The sequence below is a fragment of the Pseudophryne corroboree genome, chromosome 6 (assembly GCF_028390025.1).
Source record: "Pseudophryne corroboree isolate aPseCor3 chromosome 6, aPseCor3.hap2, whole genome shotgun sequence".
NCBI lineage: Eukaryota > Metazoa > Chordata > Amphibia > Anura > Myobatrachidae > Pseudophryne > Pseudophryne corroboree.
Window position 1 is genome coordinate 117,867,672 of NC_086449.1, and position 18,940 is coordinate 117,886,611.

The 18,940-nt window shown below is 46.4% G+C and overlaps 2 protein-coding genes across 2 annotated transcripts in view; both read right to left on the minus strand.

The window, feature by feature from the left end:
• The window catches only part of VDAC3 (voltage dependent anion channel 3), a 524,928-nt gene that overhangs the window by 202,965 nt on the left and 303,023 nt on the right, over positions 1 to 18,940 (minus strand). The gene's annotated exons all lie outside the window — the stretch shown is intronic.
• Positions 1 to 18,940, minus strand: part of IKBKB (inhibitor of nuclear factor kappa B kinase subunit beta) — a 131,938-nt gene that overhangs the window by 12,447 nt on the left and 100,551 nt on the right. The window contains exons 16-21 of the mRNA XM_063931741.1: positions 14,891 to 15,000; positions 14,490 to 14,539; positions 14,299 to 14,398; positions 13,943 to 14,090; positions 12,250 to 12,338; positions 11,891 to 11,981 (exon numbers count right to left, since the gene is read on the minus strand). Of these exons, the coding sequence (XP_063787811.1) occupies positions 11,891 to 11,981; positions 12,250 to 12,338; positions 13,943 to 14,090; positions 14,299 to 14,398; positions 14,490 to 14,539; positions 14,891 to 15,000 (588 nt within the window). The remainder of the gene's footprint in view (positions 1 to 11,890; positions 11,982 to 12,249; positions 12,339 to 13,942; positions 14,091 to 14,298; positions 14,399 to 14,489; positions 14,540 to 14,890; positions 15,001 to 18,940) is intronic.

The following is an 18,940-nucleotide window of genomic DNA, read 5'->3' on the forward strand; positions in this document are numbered from 1 at the left end:
TGGCACATATCAAGGACGCGGTCTTATATATGCGGGATGCCCAGAGGGACATTTGCCTGCTGGGCTCTAGAGTAAACGCAATGTCCATTTCTGCCAGAAGGGTCTTAAGGGTGAGGAATTGTTTGGGGACGGTCTCTCAGACCTAGTTTCCACAGCTACGGCTGGGAAGTCAAATTTCTTGCCTTATGTCCCGCCACAGCCTAAGAAAGCACCGTATTACCAAATGCAGTCCTTTCGTTCACAAAAGAGCAAGAAAGTCAGAGGTACATTCTTTCTTGCCAGAGGCAGGGGTAGAGGAAAGAGGCTGCACCAGGCAGCCAGTTCCCAGGAACAAAAATCCTCCCCTGCTTCCACTAAGTCCACCGCATGACGTTGGGGCTCCACTGGCGGAGCCAGGTGCGGTGGGGGCGCGTCTCCGAAACTTCAGCAACCAGTGGGTTCGCTCACAAGTGGATCTCTGGGCTGTACAAATTGTATCTCAGGGATACAAGCTGGAGTTCGAGGCGACTCCCCCTCGCCGTTACCTCAAATCAGCCTTGCCAGCTCCTCCCAGGGAAAGGGAGATAGTACTGGCGGCAATTCACAAGCTGTACCTCCAGCAGGTGGTTGTAAAGGTCCCCCTCCTTCAACAGGGAAGGGGTTACTATTCCACTATGTTTGTAGCACCGAAACCGGACGGTTCGGTCAGACCCATCTTGAATTTAAAATCCCTGAACATTTATCTGAAGAAATTCAAGTTCAAAATGGAATCGCTCAGGGCGGTTATTGCAAGCCTGAAAGAGGGGGATTTTATGGTGTCTCTGGACATCAAGGATGCTTACTTGCATGTCCCCATTTATCCACCTCATCAGGAGTACCTCAGATTTGTGGTACAGGACTGTCATTATCAATTCCAGACGTTGCCGTTTGGGCTCTCCATGGCACCGAGAATATTTACCAGGGTAATGGCGGAAATGATGGTGCTCCTGAGAAAGCAAGGAGTCACAATTATCCCATACTTGGACGATCTCCTCATAAAGGCGAGGTCCAGAGAGCAGTTGATGATCAGCGTAGCACACTCTCAGGAAGTGTTGCAACAGCACGGCTGGATTCTGAATATCCCAAAATCGCAGCTGATTCCTACGACGCGTCTGCCCTTTCTGGGCATGATTCTGGACACAGACCAGAAGAAGGTGTTTCTCTCGGCGGAGAAGGCTCAGGAGCTCGTGACTCTAGTCAGAGACCTCTTAAAACCGAAGCAGGTGTCGGTGCATCACTGCACGCGAGTCCTGGGAAAGATGGTGGCATCATACGAAGCCATTCCCTTCGGCAGGTTCCATGCGAGGATCTTTCAGTGGGATCTGTTGGACAAGTGGTCCGGATCGCATCTTCAGATGCATCGGCTTGTCACCCTGTCCCCCAGGGCCAGGGTGTCTCTTCTGTGGTGGCTGCAGAGTGCTCACCTTCTCGAGGGCCGCAGGTTCGGCATACAGGACTGGGTCCTGGTGACCACGGATGCGAGCCTCCGAGGATGGGGGACAGTCACTCAGGGAAGAAACTTCCAAGGGTTGTGGTCAAGTCAGGAGGCTTGTCTGCACATAAATATCCTGGAACTAAGGGCCATATACAACGCCCTGAGTCAAGCGGAGCCTCTGCTTCGCAACCAACCGGTGCTGATTCAGTCAGACAACATCACCGCAGTGGCTCATGTAAACCGCCAGGGCGGCACAAGAAGCAGAGTGGCGATGGCGGAAGCAACCAGGATTCTTCGTTGGGCGGAGAATCACGTGCAAGCACTGTCAGCAGTGTTCATTCCGGGAGTGGACAACTGGGAAGCAGACTTACTCAGCAGGCACGACCTCCACCCGGGAGAGTGGGGACTTCATCAAGAAGTCTTCACGCAGATTGCAAGTCGGTGGGAACTGCCACAGGTGGACATGATGGCGTCCCGCCTCAACAAAAAGCTAAAAAGGTATTGCGCCAGGTCAAGGGACCCTCAGGCGATAGCTGTGGACGCACTGGTAACACCGTGGGTGTTCCAGTCGGTCTATGTGTTTCCTCCTCTTCCTCTCATACCCAAGGTACTGAGAATCGTAAGGAAAAGAAGAGTGAAAACAATACTCATTGTTCCGGACTGGCCAAGAAGGACTTGGTACCCGGAACTGCAAGAAATGCTCACAGAGGAACCATGGCCTCTGCCTCTCAGACAGGACCTGTTGCAACAGGGGCCCTGTCTGTTCCAAGACTTACAGCGGCTGCGTTTGACGGCATGGCGGTTGAACGCCGAATCCTAGCAGAAAAGGGCATTCCGGATGAAGTTATTCCTACACTGATAAAGGCTAGGAAGGACGTGACAGCAAAGCATTATCACCGTATATGGCGAAAATATGTTGCTTGGTGTGAGGCCAGGAAGGCCCCTACAGAGGAATTCCAGCTGGGTCGATTCCTGCACTTCCTACAGTCAGGTGTGACTATGGGCCTAAAATTAGGGTCCATAAAGGTCCAGATTTCGGCCCTATCCATCTTCTTTCAAAAAGAACTGGCTTCACTGCCTGAGGTTCAGACGTTTGTTAAGGGAGTGCTGCATATTCAGCCCCCTTTTGTGCCACCAGTGGCACCTTGGGATCTTAACGTGGTGTTGGATTTCCTGAAATCCCACTGGTTTGAGCCACTTAAGACCGTGGAACTAAAGTATCTCACGTGGAAAGTGGTCATGCTGTTGGCTTTAGCTTCAGCTAGGCGTGTGTCAGAATTGGCGGCTTTGTCATTTAAAAGCCCCTATCTGGTTTTCCATATGGACAGGGCAGAATTGCGGACTCGTCCGCAGTTTCTGCCAAAGGTGGTGTCATCTTTTCATTTGAACCAACCTATTGTGGTGCCTGCGGCTACTCGTGACTTGGAGGACTCCAAGTTACTGGACGTAGTCCGGGCTTTGAAGATTTATGTAACCAGAACGGCTGGAGTCAGGAAGACTGACTCGCTGTTTATCCTGTATGCATCCAACAAGCTGGGTGCTCCTGCTTCAAAGCATACTATTGCTCGCTGGATCTGTAACACGATTCAGCAGGCTCATTCTGCGGCGGGATTGCTGCAGCCGAAATCAGTGAAAGCCCATTCCACAAGGAAAGTGGGCTCTTCTTGGGCGGCTGCCCGAGGGGTCTCGGCATTACAGCTTTGCCGAGCTGCTACTTGGTCGGGTTCAAACACATTTGCTAAGTTCTACAAGTTTGATACCCTGGCTGAGGAGGACCTTGCCTTTGCTCATTCGGTGCTGCAGAGTCATCCGCACTCTCCCGCCCGTTTGGGAGCTTTGGTATAATCCCCATGGTCCTTACGGAGTTCCCAGCATCCACTAGGACGTCAGAGAAAATAAGAATTTACTCACCGGTAATTCTATTTCTCGTAGTCCGTAGTGGATGCTGGGCGCCCGTCCCAAGTGCGGACTCTCTGCAATACATGTATATAGTTATTGCTTAACTAAAGGGTTATTGTTATGAGCCATCTGTTACTGAGGCTCAGTTGTTGTTCATACTGTTAACTGGGTATGGTTATCACGAGTTGTACGGTGTGATTGGTGTGGCTGGTATGAGTCTTACCCTGGATTCCAAATCCTTTCCTTGCTGTGTCAGCTCTTCCGGGCACAGTTTCCTTAACTGAGGTCTGGAGGAGGGGCATAGAGGGAGGAGCCAGTGCACACCAGATAGTACTGAATCTTTCTTTAGAGTGCCCAGTCTCCTGCGGAGCCCGTCTATTCCCCATGGTCCTTACGGAGTCCCCAGCATCCACTACGGACTACGAGAAATAAAATTACCGGTGAGTAAATTCTTATTATCAACTTCACAGAAGATTGCTGTCAATAAAATTTCCTGGAACTCGGGCAATTTACAACACGCTGCGGCAAGCGGTGCACATGCTCCGGCCTCAGCCTGTCCACGTGCAGTCAGACAACGCGACGGCGATCGAGGAGGACTTCGAAGTCGCATGGCAATGTGACAAGTGCTCAAATCCTCAATTGGGCCGAGCATCACCAAGTGATATTGTCGGCAAGGTTCATTCTGGGAGTGGACAACTGGGAGGCAGATTATCCCAGCAGTCAGGATTTTCATCCAGGAAACTGGGCATTCAATTCGGAAGCGTCCCTGATGTTGGCAAGCGGTGCAGTTACCCACAGGGGGATCTAATGGCATCTTGCCAAAAATCATCAACCATCTCAGACTGTTTCCAAAACTAGAGCTCCAAAGGCAGGGGCAGTGGATGCTCTCATGATCGCGTGGCAGTACAGCTTGGTGCAGCTGTTTCCACCGTTTACGCTGCTTTCTCGCTTGCTAAAACAAACCAAACGAGAGTCCACGACGGTCGTACTACTGGCGCCTCATTGTCCTCTGAGGGCATGGTTCTCGGATCCCTGCGACCTATTCGCAGCCGATTATTAACCGCTCCTGCCACGTCCACACCTGTTACGACAGGTTCCGTGTCTTTATCCCGATTTCGAGAGGTGGCGCTTCACGGGGTGGCTGTTGACACCGCCCTCTTAAGAAGGGAGGGCATGCCACAATCTGTTCTACCAACCATGTTAAGTGCTAGGAAGCCAGTTACGCCAGCTCATTATCACAGAATTTGGCGTGCCTATATAGGTTGGTGGGAAGCTCGGAAATTCCGACATTATCTTTATCATTATCCCGTCTTTTCATATTTTTACAGACTGGATTAGGTGGAGGACTACGTTTCTACACTCAAGGTGCAGGTCTTGGCATTTTCAATTTACCTGCAAAGGCGTTTGGCTCTTTTGCCGACTGTACTTACTTTCCAGTAAGGTGTCCTCAGAGTACAACCTCCATTTATACCACCTACAGCGCCATGGGCCTTGAATCTGGTTGAATTTTTTTTTTTACAGTCTTCATATTTTGAACCCTTATATCAAGTGGAGGTTAAGTTTCTCACTTGGAAAACAGTTTCTCTTAGCCTTGGCCTCAGCAAGGCGTGTTCTACATTGGGTGCCTTGTCATGCAAGCCACCGTATCTGGTGTTTTATAATCATAGAGCGGAACTTCGCACGAATTCCGTTTTCCTACCGAAGATGTTACACATCACTTACTCAATCGTAGTTCCTGGGTTATCAGTAGGTTCAGGAACTTCAGCTACTTTAGATATGGTACGCGCACTACGCGTTTATGTAGCCAAACATCAATTGTACGTTAAACAATGACATTGTTTGTTCTCTATAAGGTAGTTAAGATAGCTTAGCCAGCTTCCAAGCAGACCTTATACTATACGTCAGTCTTAGCTTCATAATAGACGACAACCGCCTACATCAGTGTCAGGCCATTCCACACGTTCTTCGGAAAGTCATAGGCAGGCTACAACCGCCTACATCAGTGTCAGACCATTCCACACATTCTTTGGGAACGTCATGGGCAGCAGGTTGAGAAGTTTCTACGAAACAACTTACACGCGCTGCTACAAGGTCATGAGTGCATGGTCATCAGTGCACACGTTTGTGCGCTGTTACATGTTAATAGGTTTACGGCATCAGCATCTTGCTTTGGCCGTCTAGTGTTACAGGTGCCACACAGCTCTCCCGCCCAAGGGGGAACTTTGGTACGTCCCAAGAGTACTCCAGTGACCCCTAGTTGATGAAAAAGAAAATAGGATTTTGGTACTTACCAGGTAAATCCTTTTCTTTGAATCCATAGGGGGCACTGGACGCCCACCCAGAGCAGTTTTACCTGTCTTGTAGTAAGCTCAGTGGTTCTTATGGGAACACATTATCACCAATGGATACGTTGTTACGGTGATATCTATTATGGTGTCAACTGTTTAGTTGTCAGTTACGTTATGTGTCAACTTTAGTGTTGACCGTTCTAATTTAGGTTAAGGTGTCAACTTTTCTGTTGACCGTTATATTATATGTAATTCTCTATGGTTCATCCTCTCTATCACTCCTGTTCGGCTCAGTAAAAATACTGAAGGGTTTATGGGAGTATGGAGGGGGTGACCAGTTACTAATTTAAATATTTAAATGTGCCATTTCCGGCTACGCCCCGTCCATATCCCAAGAGTACTCCAGTGCCCCCTATGGATTCAAAGAAAAGGATTTACCCGGTAAGTACCAAAATCCTACTATTCATGACTGGAAATAGTAAGGAAATATTGTTACAGTGTTTTCAATGCCGACATTCAACAAATACTGTACACCAGGTAGAAGAAGTGCTCCGTATACCCCCAGATATGGGATGCAGTAAAAATAGTGTTCTGTACTAACACAATATTACATTAAATTCGTTACAAAGTGTTCCTAGAGGAGTCACTAGGAAATATCATGGTTTAGAAAGGTAAAGTAGGGATTGGTGACACTGGGCATAGGAAGGATTGGTGACACTGGGCATAGGAAGGAATGGTGACAATGGGCATAGGAAGGATTAATGACACTGGGTACAAGAAAAATTAGTGACAATCGGTATAGGAAGGATTGGTGACACTGGGCATAGGAAGGATTGGTGACACTGGGTACAGGAAGGATTAATGACACTGGGTATATGAAGGTTTTTTGACACTGGGTACAGGAAGGATTAATGACCCTGGGTACAGGAAGGATGAATGACACTGGGTACAGGAAGGATTAATGACACTGGGTACAGGAAGGATTAATGACACTGGGTACAGGAAGGATTAGTGACAATCGGTATAGGAAGGGTTGGTGACACTGGGTACAGGAAGGATTAATGACACCGGGTACAGGAAGGATTGGTGACAGTGTGTAAAGGAGAGATTTGTGACACTTGATAAAGAAAATATATCAGTGACACACCAGTGTCCAACAGCAATTGGAGTTACTAGAGCAGGCATTCCCAACCACGTTCCTCAAGGCACACCAACAGTGCAGGTTTTAGTGATATCCAGGCTTCAGCACATAGAAACATAGAATTTATCTCTAACCTTATTTGATCCTTATTTCTTTGTAAGTATATCCTTATGTCTATCCCATGCATGTTTAAATTGCTCTACTGTCTTAGCCTCTGCCACCTCTGATGGGAGGCTATTCCACTTGTCCGCTACCCTTTCTGTGAAGTAATTTTTCCGCAAATTTCCCCTGAACCTCCCCCCCTCCAGTCTCAGTGCATGTCCTCGTGTCCTATTGCTTCTCTTCATTTGGAGAATGTTTTCCTCCTGGACTTTGTTAAAACCCTTGATATATTTGAAAGTTTCTATCATGTCCCCCCTTTCCCTTCTCTGCTCCAAACTATACATATTGAGATTTCTTAGTCTTTCTGGGTATGTTTTGTGATGTAGGCCATGCACCATTTTAGTTGCCCTTCTTTGTACAGTCTCTAATGTATTAATATCCTTTTGAAGATATGGCCTCCAGAATTGAACACCGTATTCTAGATGAGGCTGTACCAATGACCTTTACAGTGGCATTATTACTTCTTTCTTTCTGCTGCTGATTCCTCTCCCAATGCACCCAAGCATCTGACTAGCCTTCTTCATTGCTTTGTTACATTACTTACCTGCCTTTAAGTCATCTGAAATAGTGACTCCTAGATCCCTTTCCTCCTCAGTAGTTTCCAGTATAGTGCCATTAATACTATATTTAGCCTTTGGATTTTTGAGACCCAAGTGCATGATTTTGCATTTTTTGGCATTAAACTGTAATTGCCACACTCTTGACCATTCCTCTAGTCTACCTAGATCCTCAATCATTTGTTTTACCCCACCTGGTGTGTCTACCCTGTTGCATACCTTTGTGTCATCTGCAAAAAGGCATATTTTCCCTTTAATGCCATTTGCAATGTCACCAATAAAGATATTAAAAAGCACTAGTCCAAGTACAGATCCCTGGGGTACTCCACTTGTAAAATTTCCCTCCTGTGAATGCACTCCATTTACCACAACTCTCTGTTGTCTATCCTTCAACCAAGATCTTATCCATTCAATAATCCTAATATCCAATACCAAACTTTCAAGTTTATTTACCAGTCTGCGATGTGGAACAGTGTCAAAAGCCTTACTAAAGTCTAGATAAGCTATATCCATGGCTCCACCTTTATCCATCACTTTAGTCACACAGTCAAAAAAGTCAATAAGATTTGTTTGACATGATCTCCCCCCAGTGAATCCATGCTGTTTGGGCTCCTGTAAATTGCCACATTTGAGATAATCTACAACTCTTTCTTTTAAGAGTGTTTCCATCAGTTTCCCTACTACTGATGTAAGACTCACTGATCTGTAGTTGTTTGCCTCTTCCTTGCTTCCACTTTTGTGCAGTGGGACTACATTTGCGCTTTTCCAGTCCTCTGGAATTACTCCTGTAGATAATGATTGGTTGAATAATTCTGTCAATGGTGCTACCAGCACCTCTTTAAGTTCTTTTAGTATCCTTGGATGTATCCCATCTGGCCCCATAGATTTATCCACTTTCAGCTTTGAGAGTTCTGTTAGGACCTTCTCCTCTGTAAATGTACTTGTGTCATTTTCCTGAATATCCCTGCAACCTAACTGTGGCCCCTTCCCCTCTTTCAGTAGTAAATTCTGAGCAAAAATAATTATTAAGATGATCTGCTATTAAATTGTCTCCCTCAACAAGACTCCCAGTGTCTGTCTTTAGTTTTATTATTCCGCCTTTTGTTTTTCTCCTTTCGCTTATATACCTAAAAAAAAAAATTTTTTTGCCTCCTTTACCCACTGACTGGGCCATTTTCTCCTCAGCTTGTGCCTTTGCACATCTGATTACCTTCTTAGTCTCCTTCTGTCTAACAAGATATATCTCTTTGTCTTCATTATTTTGTGTCTGCTTATATTTCCTAAAAGCCATCTTTTTTGCTTTCACAATATTTGCTACTTCTTTTGCAAACCACACTGGCTTCCTTTTCCTTGTGTTTTTCCTAACACTTTTGATACAAAGGTCTGTTGCCTTTAATGTTGCACATTTTAATGTTTCCCACCTCTCCTGCAAGTTCGTCCACTCTGCTAAAGAATCGCTTACACATTTTCCCATCCCTACAAAATCAGCCTTCCTAAAATCCAACACCTTTGTTTTTGTATGGTATGAGTCAGTCTCTGTCTTTATGCTGAACCATACTGCTTGATGATCACTGGATCCCAGGTTTTCACCCACTTTTACGTCCGATATTCTGTCTCCATTTGTAAGTATTAAGTCTAATTCCGAGTGGGAAAGATGCAACAGACACAGGCACCTCCCAGTTTACATCAGGAAGATTAAAGTCTCCCATGATTATTACCTCTCCTTTTAATGCCATTTTAGTTATGTCCTGCAATAGGTTCTTGTCGAGTTCCTCTTCCTGACCTGGTGGCCTGTATATCACGCCAATACGAATATTCGACTTTTCCCGTTTCTATGGTCACTCAAAGGGCCTCAGTTTTTTCTTCAATACTTTGTATTAATGTAGTATTTATTCATTTTTTTTTACATACATTGCTACCCCTCCTCCGATTTTTCCAATTCTGTGGTTCCTAAATAAAGTATATCCCGGTATAGCTATGTCCCAGTCATGATTTTCATTGTACCATGACTATGTAATTGCCACAATGTCTAGATCTTCCCTTGTCATTATTGCAATTAGTTCTGGGATTTTATTTCTTAAGCTCCTAGCATTTGCACACACATAGCCTTTAGAGTTTTGTCTGTGCTTTTTCTGTTCCTAGCTATGTTCTTCTCTCTGCCTATTTTTATTTGGTTTTGATCTGAATTATTTTCTGTTGCTGTGGATATGCTTCCTATTCCCTTTGCCTGCAGAAACAATACCTCTGTGTTGGGGGAGCAGATTTCTTTATTCTTGTTTGGTTCACTGCCCCCCTCTGTTAGTTTAAATAGTTCTTGATGAAGCATCCAAACTGTTCAGTTAGTATTCTCGTTCCTTTTGAAGATGGGTGCAGGCCGTCACTCCTATCTTGCCAGATGGTGTGACTGTGGCCTATACATCCAAATCTCTCCTCATTGCACCATGTCCTTAGCCAAACATTGAAGTTTCTGATGCGATGAGTTCTGTCTTCCCCTCTGTGTACTGGCAATACTTCTGAAAAAGATACAGTGGTTGCCACCTGCTTCAGAGCAGTCCCTAACTTCCTAAATTCATCTTTTACGGCCATGAGTTCAGCATTAGCCAGGTCATTTGTCCCTAGGTGGACAATGACATCCACTTCCCCATCTTTTCTTGCTGCCTTCACAATTCTTAGCATGCACTCTTTATCCCTTGGAGCTGTGGCTCCAGGTAAGCACCTTTCTTGTTTCTCTATTTCATTTGCATTTCCCAGATGTATTCCTCTAATAATGGAATCTCCCAAGAGAAGTGCAGTCCTTTTTGGAGATGCAATTTTTCTGTTCCATTTCCTGTTCCTATAGTTGGTAGAAGTCCCCATATCCTCCTGTTCTGTAGTGCCTCTATTAGTTGTATCTTCCAGCCCTGCAAGAGTAGCATATGAGTTTTGCAGTGTCACCGCTTATGGGAGGTGTCTGTGTCTCTCTGGAAATCTCTGCCCTTGAGAGCCCACAGTAGTCCAGGCAGAATGTATTCTGGTGGCTCTCTGAGGCAGTGGAGGCTTCAAAGACACAGACATACTATAAATCTCAGCATGCAGTTTTGCTATCTCCTCCTTCATCCGATAAAATTGCTTACAGATTGGACAGCAGCCGAGTCTCCACACTGCCTCTTTTCCAAACAAATGCTTTACATCCATTGCACTGCACAAGGCCAAACATTGTATCAGATGTTAATGGTATTGCAAATCTTTGTGTCTCTTTTTGTGTATTATAAAACGCACCTTTTTCTGTATTCTAACTCACCTGTTGCTGTTTCAAACTCACTTAATAAGCCAAGCCTCACTTTAGAATGCAAGCCTCTCACAATGAACAAGCTCACTGAGTCTAGTCACTGTTTATATAGTTTCTCAGACAGCTGTTCTATTCACAGATGGTTACATCAAAATAACTGAGCTACTAAATAAGTCACCTGTGTTCAAGCCTGGATATCACTAAAACCTGCACGGTTGGTGTGCCTTGAGGACCGTGGTTTGGAATGCCTGTACTAGAGTATCAAAATATTGAATTAGAGCGAATCACAATGTTTTGGTGTATGAGCTACAAAGCTAGCAAATCATTGTCCATTAGGGGGGGGGGCAGGGGGGTTACTTAGGGCCTCATTCATCTACTTTATCAGTGTCATCACTGGGTTGCACCGGAAACATGCAATGGGTTATAAAGGGTTAAGGAAGGAATAGTGAAAGTGGGTAGAGTAAGCATTAATTACATTGGGTAAAGGAGGGATAAGTGTCAACGGGTAAATGAAGAATTGGTGACAGTGGATAAAAAGGGACTGGGGACAATGAGCAGAGGTGGGACTCATGGTCAATAAGCATAGAAGAGACCACTGTCAGTAATCAAAGGACTACTACCATACAGCAAATTTAAGGCCCATACATACTAGGTGATTTTGTAAGCGATATCGCAAATTTTTACCCTCCTGAGCGATATTTTTTATAATATCGCCCAGTGTGCATGGCTGCCAATGACGGCCGATGTGCTCTCCAAGGGGTGTCGTCCGTAGATGCAGCTCAATCTGACGATATCGTCAGATGCTGCCTGATCGGGCCAGCCGCGGAATGACATCACTGTGCAATATCGCTAGTGATATCGCAGAGTGTGTATGCAGACTGTCAGCAGCCTGGGAGGGGAAACACTAGGTCATATCACTCCTGGAGCGAATCGCCTAGTGTGTTCAGGCCTTAAAGGCCAGAAATCAGATGAGGGGGTTTGGTCCCAGTAAATAAGAAAAAGTGCTATTACGGATAGTAGTACTTATCGGGGGGTTGAATGTCTTAGGATAGGAAGAGACATTTGGTGCTAGTAAATAGTTGGCGGGCTGGTGCCAGATATATGGATACATGTAACACTTACCATGAGACTGGCACCTTGCTCTGACATTAAACTCTTCATAGAAGACTCAAGTTGTCCACACAGACTCCGTGACTCAGACAGAAGGTCCTCACTAGAAGACAGATAAAATACATTGGAACTTTTGCCCAGTTGCTTGCTTTTCTGCTTTACTTACAAATGTAAATCGAGCCCAATGTGTACTGTATGCATTTTTACTACAACCCGGATACCTCCAAAACGGTTTACTCTGTATAAGGAAAAATAAAATATTGCTTACATAATGTATGCTATGCTTCCCTTAATGATAGAATACATGATCTTTCATCTTCACCATAACATTGTATTCTCCGTCACAGACACTGGACGGCTGCAGTACCTACCTCTTCCTGGTATACTCCTGGTTTAGACTTTCTGGCAGGGCAGGGGGCTGCGGAAGCAGCGGAGCACTTACTGGACCACGCACTTTACTCTGAGCAGGAAAAGACAGGAAAATGTCACTATAAAGGTCATGTCACTTATCTTCTTGCTAGGCTCTCTAACTCTACGAGACGAGTGTAAAAGTTCCTAGAATCCGTCAGGAACAAAGTACAGGACATACAGTAGTACATAACTGTTATCTACCTCACTGCAAGCCATTTACAAGCCAGAATAGGACATTTTAGTCTTCAAAAGGCTTTGTACAGTGTACTTCAATAGTGCTAATGGCAGGAAGTCTGGTGTGTATGACACACTCGTGACAAAGTGCTGAAACATTTCCAGACAGTGGGCCCGATACAGATGCCTCCGCAACTTCGATGGTGTTGCAACGGGTGGTCTTCAGTTTGCCGAATGTCGGGATCCCGGCGCACAGTATTACCGGCGCCGGAATCCCGACACCCGGCATATATTCTCCCTCGTGGGGGTCCACGACCCCCCTGGAGGGAGAATAAAATAGCGTGCGCGCCACCGTGCCCGTAGCGTGGCGAGCGCAGCGAGCCCGCAAGGGGCTCCTTTGCGCTCACCACGGTGTCGGTATGCCGGCGGTCGGGCTCCCGGCGCCGGTATGCTAGTCGCCGGGAGCCCGACCGCCGGCATACCATACTACACCCGTTGCAACTGTGTGATTATCAGACTGCTGCAGCCACAGTGCGCATGTGAATAGGTATCTTTGCAATGCTGCTCACAGTGAGGGATCAGTCGTAGTGTGATTGACTAACAGGAAGAGGCCGTTTGAGGGAGGTAACGGGAAGTGCCTGCAAAAACACTGGTGTGTTGAGACCATTTAAGGGGCATATCTCGGAGTGCGTCTGCGATTTCGTATATGCATAATACATGACACCAGCATTGCGGCTATTAGGCGTGGTCATCGAGGCACTCAGGGAGTCAAAGTTCCCCACATCTGCGTTGCAGTTGCGATAGAGAACGCTGTTGTTGAGCATGTTGCGATGGCTTCAATTGACATTTATGTTCACTTGTGGGCAGCTGCTACACTTGCAATGTCTCACAGTTCTGCACTAAAAAAAGAGCGCTGCTGCATCGGCATTGCAACTACATCTGAATCAGGCCCATTATGTATAAAGCACTTTTTTGGTTAAGTGGTCTAAAAATGTGATTGCTTGGCTTGTTCTAAAATCTTCTTAAAGCTTCAAGCTGTGACTTAGGAGGATAATGTTTTCTATGCAGATCAGACTATGGGGTTCTATTCATAAAGCAGTGAAAAGTGTGGAGAAGTGAGCCAGTGGAGAAGTTGCCCATGGCAACCATTCAGCATTGAAGTAACATTTATAATTTGCATACTATATAAATGTACAGAGCAGCTGATTGCTCGCCATGGACAACTTCTCCACAGGCTCACTTCTCCACTCTTTTCACTGCATCATGAATAGACTCATATTTGTGAACCTATTACAATGTTACTTACAGCATACAATGCATACAATTAAATCTCTACTGAGGGAACTTATACATGTACAATTGTGAATGTTACTCTATGAATATTAATGTTGGATTCTCATACAGAATGTTTAATGTGACATGTCTATAAATTGCTCATGTGACTGGGCTTCAACATGAGTGGTGGGATGCCCCACTTACACAAGCAATCCTCAGCAGGTCCCACAGCTCCTGCTGTCTCTTCTCTTGCCTCTTCACCACCATTTTCTCATCTTCTCTCATCAGACTCATGACTTCCTTCACCCGTGGGGCAAGCTCCAGGGCTTTCCTCTTGCATAGGACTGTCTTGCTGCAGAATAGTGGAAATGGATATAACATTACGGATGATCACACATGGTATAATTCTAGGTGACTCTCAACACACAGTGAATAACATATGTTGGTTCCCATACTGTGCAGTGCACAAGATGTACAGAAGGGAGAGTGTGCCGCACATTACTACAGAGAATGATGGAGCTGGAAACACAATAAGAAAGGGGGAAGTGTGCTGTACGTACCTGAGCTGGTCATATATTAAAGCAACTCTTTTCTCAAAGCTCTGGATAGCCTGGAGAAGGAGCCGCACCATCTCATGGCTGTCCCCTCCAGTCCTCTGATCTGCAGAGATAAAGGTAATAATGGGAGCTGGCCATGCAATTTCTGGAGCACAGAGTAGTATTAACATGGTATTATGGGGAGTTCTACTTACCTCTAGGCCTTTCTCGTAGTCTACGATACAGATCCTTAGCCTGCTCCTCTCTGTTTATAAACACAATAATACACATTATATATGATGTACCGTATATTACAGCAACTGGTCAATTCCATTCAACCATCTCTAGTTTAGAACAATGCAAGGTTCTATATTCTACAGAATGAGTGGTTAGCAGTAAGGGCCAGAAGCCCAGACAGTGGGGGATAGAGTGGGATTACAGCCCTGTCCCATAAGTAGTACTAACACAACACATTTCCATGCCTGTGTGTTATACCCACTCTCCTGCAGCACCTCTCATGGCAAGAGGCTGCTATGCACCTCATGATGAGGTAATGGATATCAGGTATTGGCAACATGGGGTCAGTAATTCCTAAAATCAAATGCTGGTCACTTACATGTCATCCAGGGTTCCCCGATGTCTTCTGCCCAATGGGTTCCTCTGCAAATCTACACTGTCTGTTTGTAAGGCCATCATCTTCTCCACTAAGAGCTGCACCTCCTGCTCCTGCACAAGGTTATTAAAGGGATATAATAATGAGTAAAAATAAGATTTTACTTACCGGTAAATCTATTTCTCGTAGTCCGTAGAGGATGCTGGGGACTCCGTAAGGACCATGGGGAGAGACGGGCTCCGCAGGTAACATGGGCACCCCAAGAAAGAATTCAGTTCCTGGTGTGCACTGGCTCCTCCCTCTCTGCCCCTCCTCCAGACCTCAGTTAGAGAACTGTGCCCAGAGGAGATGGACAGTACGAGGAAAGGATTTTTGTTAATCCAAGGGCAAGATTCATACCAGCCATACCAATCACACCGTATAACTTGTGATAACAATCCAGTAAACAGTATGACAATAACATAGCATCAGTTCACGCCCGATGCAACAATAACGCAACCCTTATTGAAGCAATAACTATATACAAGTATTGCAGAAGAAGTCCGCACTTGGGACGGGCGCCCAGCATCCTCTACGGACTACGAGAAATAGATTTACCGGTAAGTAAAATCTTATTTTCTCTAGCGTCCTAGAGGATGCTGGGGACTCCGTAAGGACCATGGGGATTATACCAAAGCTCCCAAACGGGAGGGAGAGTGCGGATGACTCTGCAGCACCGATTGAGCAAACATGAGGTCCTCCTCAGCCAGGGTATCAAACTTATAGAATTTTGCAAAGGTGTTTGTACCCGACCAAGTAGCAGCTCGACACAGCTGTAGTGCCGAGACCCCTCGGGCAGCCGACCAAGAAGAGCCCACTTTCCTAGTGGAATGGGCCTTGATCGATTTAGGTAACGGCAATCCTGCCGTAGAATGCGCCTGCTGAATCGTGATACAGATCCAGCGAGCAAGAGTCTGCTTTGAAGCAGGGCCGCCAAGCTTGTTGGCTGCATACAGAACAAACAGTGCTTCTGTTTTTCGGACTCTAGCCGTCCTGGCTACATAAATTTTCAAAGCCCTGACCACATCAAGGGACTCGGAATCCTCTAAGTCCCGTGTAGCCACAGGCACCACAATAGGTTGGTTCATATGAAAGGATGAAACTACTTTTGGCAGGAACTGAGGACGTGTCCGCAATTCCGCTCTATCCATATGGAAAACCAGATAGGGGCTTTTATGTGATAAAGCCGCTAATTCCGACACTCGCCTAGCCGAAGCCAGGGCTAATAACATGACCACCTTCCAAGTGAGATATTTCAACTCCACCGTTTTCAGTGGTTCAAACCAGTGTGACTTTAGGAAGTCCAAGACCACATTAAGGTCCCAAGGCGCCACCGGAGGCACAAACGGAGGCTGAATATGCAGTACTCCCTTAACAAAAGTCTGAACTTCTGGGAGAGAAGCCAATTCTTTTTGAAAGAAAATGGATAGGGACGAAATCTGGACCTTAATGGAGCCTAATTTAAGGCCCAAATCCACTCCAGTTTGTAGGAAGTGAAGGAAACGGCCCAGATGGAATTCTTCCGTAGGAGTATTCCTGGCCTCACACCAAGAAACATATCTTCGCCATATATGGTGATAATGTTTTGCTGTTACTACCTTCCTAGCCTTTATCAGCGTAGGGATAACCTCAACCGGAATACCTTTTTCCGCTAGGATCCGGCGTTCAACCGCCATGCCGTCAAACGCAGCCGCGGTAAGTCTTGGACAGACAGGGTCCCTGTTGCAACAGGTCCTGCCTTAGAGGAAGAGGCCACGGATCTTCCGTGAGCATATTCTGCAGATCTGGATACCAGGTCCGTTGTGGAAAATCTGGAACAACGAGGATTCTTCTCACTCCTTTTCTTCTTACTATTCTCAACACCTTGGGTATGAGAGGAAAAGAGGAAATACATAGACGGACCGGAACACCCACGGTGTCACGAGGGCGTCTACCGCTACTGCCTGAGGGTCTTCTGGACCTGGCGTAATACCTCTGTAGCTTTTTGTTGAGGCGGGACGCCATCATGTCTATCTGTGGCAGTTCCCACCGACTCACAATCTGTGCGAAGACTTCTGGATGAAGTCCCCACTCTCCCGGGTGTAGGTCGTGTCTGCTGAGGAAGTCTGCTTCCCAGTTGTCCACTCCCGGAATGAACACTGCTGACAGTGCGCTTACATGATTCTCCGCCCAGCGAAGAATCCTGGTAACTTCCGCCATTGCCGCTCTGCTCCTTGTGCCGCCTTGGCGGTTTACATGAGCCACTGCGGTGATGTTGTCTGACTGGATCAGAACTGGTTGGTCGTGAAGTAAGGCCTCCGCTTGACGTAGAGCGTTGTATATGGCCCTTAGTTCCAGGATGTTGATGTGCAGACAAGTCTCTTGACTTGACCAAAGACCCTGGAAATTTCTTCCCTGTGTGACTGCTCCCCAACCTCGGAGGCTTGCGTCCGTGGTCACCAGGATATAATCATGAAGGCCGAATCTGCGGCCCTCGAGAAGGTGAGCACTCTGCAGCCACCACAGGAACGACACCCTGGCCCTGGGGGACAGGGTGATCAACCGATGCATCTGTAGATGTGATCCGGACCACTTGTCCAACAGATCCCATTGGAAAGTCCTCGCATGGAACCTGCCAAAGGGAATGGCCTCGTATGAGGCCACCATCTTTCCCAGGACTCGAGTGCAATGATGCACGGACACCTATCTTGATTTCAAAAGGTTCCTGACCAGAGTCATAAGTTCCTGGGCTTTTTCTATCGGAAGATAAACCCTTTTCTGGGTCGTGTCCAGAATCATGCCCAAGAAAGGCAGACGAGTCGTAGGAACCAACTGCGACTTTGGGATATTGAGAATCCAGCCGTGTTGTTGTAACACTTTCAGTGAAAGAGATACGCTGTTCAGCAACTGCTCTCTTGATCTCGCTTTTATGAGGAGATCGTCCAAGTACGGGATAATTGTGACACCCTGCTTGCGCAGGAGCACCATCATTTCCGCCATTACCTCGGTGAAAATCCTCGGAGCCGTTGAGAGACCAAACGGCAACGTCTGAAATTGGTAATGACAGTCCTGTACCGCAAATCTTAGGTACGCCTGATGAGGTGGATAAATGGGGACATGAAGGTACGCATCCTTTATGTCCAGTGACACCATAAAATCCCCCCCCTTCCAGGCTGGCGATGACTGCTCTTAGCGATTCCATCTTGAACTTGAACCTCTTCAAGTATAGGTTCAGATATTTTAAATTCAATATGGGTCTGACCGAACCGTCCGGTTTCGGAACCACAAACATGGTCGAATAATAACCCCTTCCCTGTTGAAGGAGGGGAACCTCGACCACCACCTGCTGAAGTTACAATTTTTGTATTGCATTTAACACTATCTCCCTCTCTAGGGGGGAAGACGGTAGGGCCGATTTGAAAAACCGGCGAGGAGGCACCTCTTCGAATTCCAGCTTGTAACCCTGAGACACAATTTCTATTGCCCAGGGATCCACCTGGGAGTGAACCCACATGTGGCTGAAATTCCGAAGACGCGCCCCCACTGGCCCCGAGCCCCAGCGTCATGCAGTGGATTTTGCAGAGGCCGGGGAGGACTTCTGTTCCTGGGAACTAGCTGTATTGTGCAGCTTCTTTCCTCTGCCCCTCCCTCTGGCAAGAAAGGACGCACCTCAGACTTTCTTGTTTCTTTGTGAACGAAAGGACTGCATTTGATAATGCTGTGCTCTCTTAGGCTGTGAGGGAACATAAGGCAAAAAATTTGACTTTCCAGCCGTAGCTGTGGAGACCAGGTCCGAGAGACCTTCACCGAACAATTCCTCACCCCTGTAAGGTAAAACCTCCATATGTCGTTTTGAGTCGGCATCACCTGTCCATTGCCGAGTCCGCAGGACCCTTCTGACAGAAATCGACATAGCGTTTATTCTAGAACCCAGCAGACTAATGTCTCTTTGAGCATCTCTCATATAAAGGACAGCATCTTTAATATGCCCCAGGGTCAATAAAACAGTATCCCTATCTAGGGTATCAAACTCCT